This window comes from Empidonax traillii, unplaced genomic scaffold (genome assembly GCF_003031625.1).
Source record: "Empidonax traillii isolate 1590-97213 ecotype Southwest subspecies unplaced genomic scaffold, ASM303162v1 scaffold2430:size24671, whole genome shotgun sequence".
NCBI classification, from domain to species: Eukaryota; Metazoa; Chordata; class Aves; order Passeriformes; family Tyrannidae; genus Empidonax; species Empidonax traillii.
In genome coordinates, this window is record NW_020957623.1 from 21,747 (window position 1) to 23,908 (window position 2,162).

At 57.0% G+C, this 2,162-nt stretch overlaps 1 protein-coding gene across 1 annotated transcript; it reads left to right on the top strand.

The window, feature by feature from the left end:
- Positions 1-164: 164 nt before the first annotated feature.
- LOC114071920 (olfactory receptor 51E2-like) lies at positions 165-1,759 on the top strand. Its single transcript, XM_027909803.1, has 2 exons — positions 165-1,127; positions 1,721-1,759. Exon 1 carries the CDS (start codon positions 165-167, stop codon positions 1,116-1,118), a length of 954 nt encoding a protein of 317 aa, XP_027765604.1. The 3' UTR covers positions 1,119-1,127; positions 1,721-1,759.
- Positions 1,760-2,162: the final 403 nt, after the last annotated feature.

Genomic DNA, 2,162 nt, shown 5'->3' on the forward strand with positions numbered 1-2,162 from the left:
GCGCTGTCAGTGGGCAGTGGGTTCTGGAGCGCTGTGTGTGGGCAGTGGGTTCTGGAGCGCTGTGTGTGGGCAGTGGGTTCTGGAGCGCGGGCAGTGGGCAGTGGGTTCTGAAGCGCTGTGTGTTTTCCTTGCAGCAGGAGGTGCCCTGGCATGGCGTGAGGGCCATGCCGTTCCCCAACGGCTCCGAGCTGCGCCCGTCCTTCGTGCTGGCGGCGCTGCCGGGGCCGGAGGGGGCGCAGGCCTGGGTGGCCGCGCTGCTGTGCGGCGCCTACGCGGTGGCCCTGGCGGGGAACGGCGCGGTGCTGCTGGCGGTGCGGCTGGAGCCCGGCCTGCACACGCCCATGTACCTGTTCCTCTGCATGCTGGCGGCCATCGACCTGGCGCTCTCCACCTCCACCGTGCCGCGCGTCCTCTCCTTCTACTGGTTCGGCAGCGGGGAGATCGGCTTCGGCGCCTGCCTGCTGCAGATGTTCCTCATCCACGCCCTGTCGGCCGTCGAGTCCACGGTGCTGCTGGCCATGGCCGTGGACCGCTACGTGGCCATCTGCCACCCGCTGCGCCACGCCGCCGTCCTCACCAACGCCGCCGCCGCCAGGCTCGGGCTGGCGGCGGCCGTGGCCAGGGGCGTGCTCTTCTTCCTGCCCCTGCCCCTGCTCCTGCTGCCCCTGCCCTTCTGCGGGCCCCGCGCGCTGTCCCACTCCTTCTGCCTGCACCAGGACGTGATGAACCTGGCCTGCGCCAACACCACCCCCAGCCTGGTGTACGGCCTGGCCGCCATCCTGCTGGTCATGGGGCTGGACGCCGTCCTCATCTGCCTCTCCTACCTCCTCATCCTCAGGGCTGTGCTGCGCCTGGCGGCCTGGAAGGAGAGGCTCAAGGCGTTCAGCACCTGCGTGGCCCACATCTGCGTGGTCCTGGCCTTCTACGTGCCCCTCATCGGGCTGTCCGTGGTGCACAGGTTCGGCAGGGACCTGGCTCCGCTGGTGCACGTCATCATGGGGAACGTCTACATCCTGGTGCCCGCTGTGCTCAACCCCATCATCTACGGGGTGAGGACCAAGCAGATACAGAGGACGATCCTGGGCCTGATTCACGTGGGTGGCAGAACTTCCCAGTGACCTGTGCTCGGCTGCTGTCCGTGACCTCACACCGGCCCACGTTTCATCCTCGGTGTCCGTGGTGCAGGACTGTCCTCTGTGTGTACTCCGAGGTGCTGCCGGGAGGCAAAAGGTAAATAGCGATTGTAAACTCCTTCCAAGAGCGTTTGCCCCCACCAAACTTGGAGAGAATCTACTACAGTGATCTAAACCCGACCCTGGCTGAGCAGGTTCTGCAATTGGAAGGAAAAGTGACTCCACAAACTGATAAAAATATCTCAACATTGCACTTCTTTGTTCCCATCTCACCTGTAACAGGGGCAGGGCAGAGTAGATGCTGCAGTGGTTTGGGGTGATTCAGTCAATTCATCATTTCCACATGTGGCACATTCCCATCCCAAAACTTTTTCCAGAAACTTTGGCTGTAGCATCAATGACCAAGTAAAATAATAGCAAGTTTCATTAGAGATGCACAAATGAGCTTCAGAAGAGGAACCTCCACCTCTGTGGTCTCATTCTGAGTTGTTGGGTGCTCAGTCAAGACCCCTCAGCCTTCTCGTAGCAGACGCTCTGGAAAAAAATTTCAGACCCAGAGTTATTGTCAGAAAGTGTAAAAATAATTTGTTGTTAATTATATTCAATAAAACAACATCATCTCAGGGGAAAAAAATAAGCAAGTTATAAATGTCAATTACAATTCCAAGCTGAAGGAAGTCTCATTTCCAAATACCTTTGACTCCACACTGGGAATGCCTAAGAGGTTATGAATTAAGTTCAGAATCTTCAGCTTCTCAGCTTTTTTAATACTTCATGGGTGTTGCCAGGAAACAGAGAACCCAACAACCATTGCTCTCCTTGTTCTCATGACTCTTTTACTGGTGGGCCACTACAACAAAGCTCTGTTAGTACAGTGCAAATCACCAAGACTTAGGAATTATGAAGAAGGACTGAGAGCAAACTGCATTTATTTTCATGCCATCACAGAATCAAGGGATGGTTGAGGTTGGTGGCACCTCTGAAGCTCATCTTCATCTCCTCTGAAGGTCTAACCCCCCAGCTCAAGCA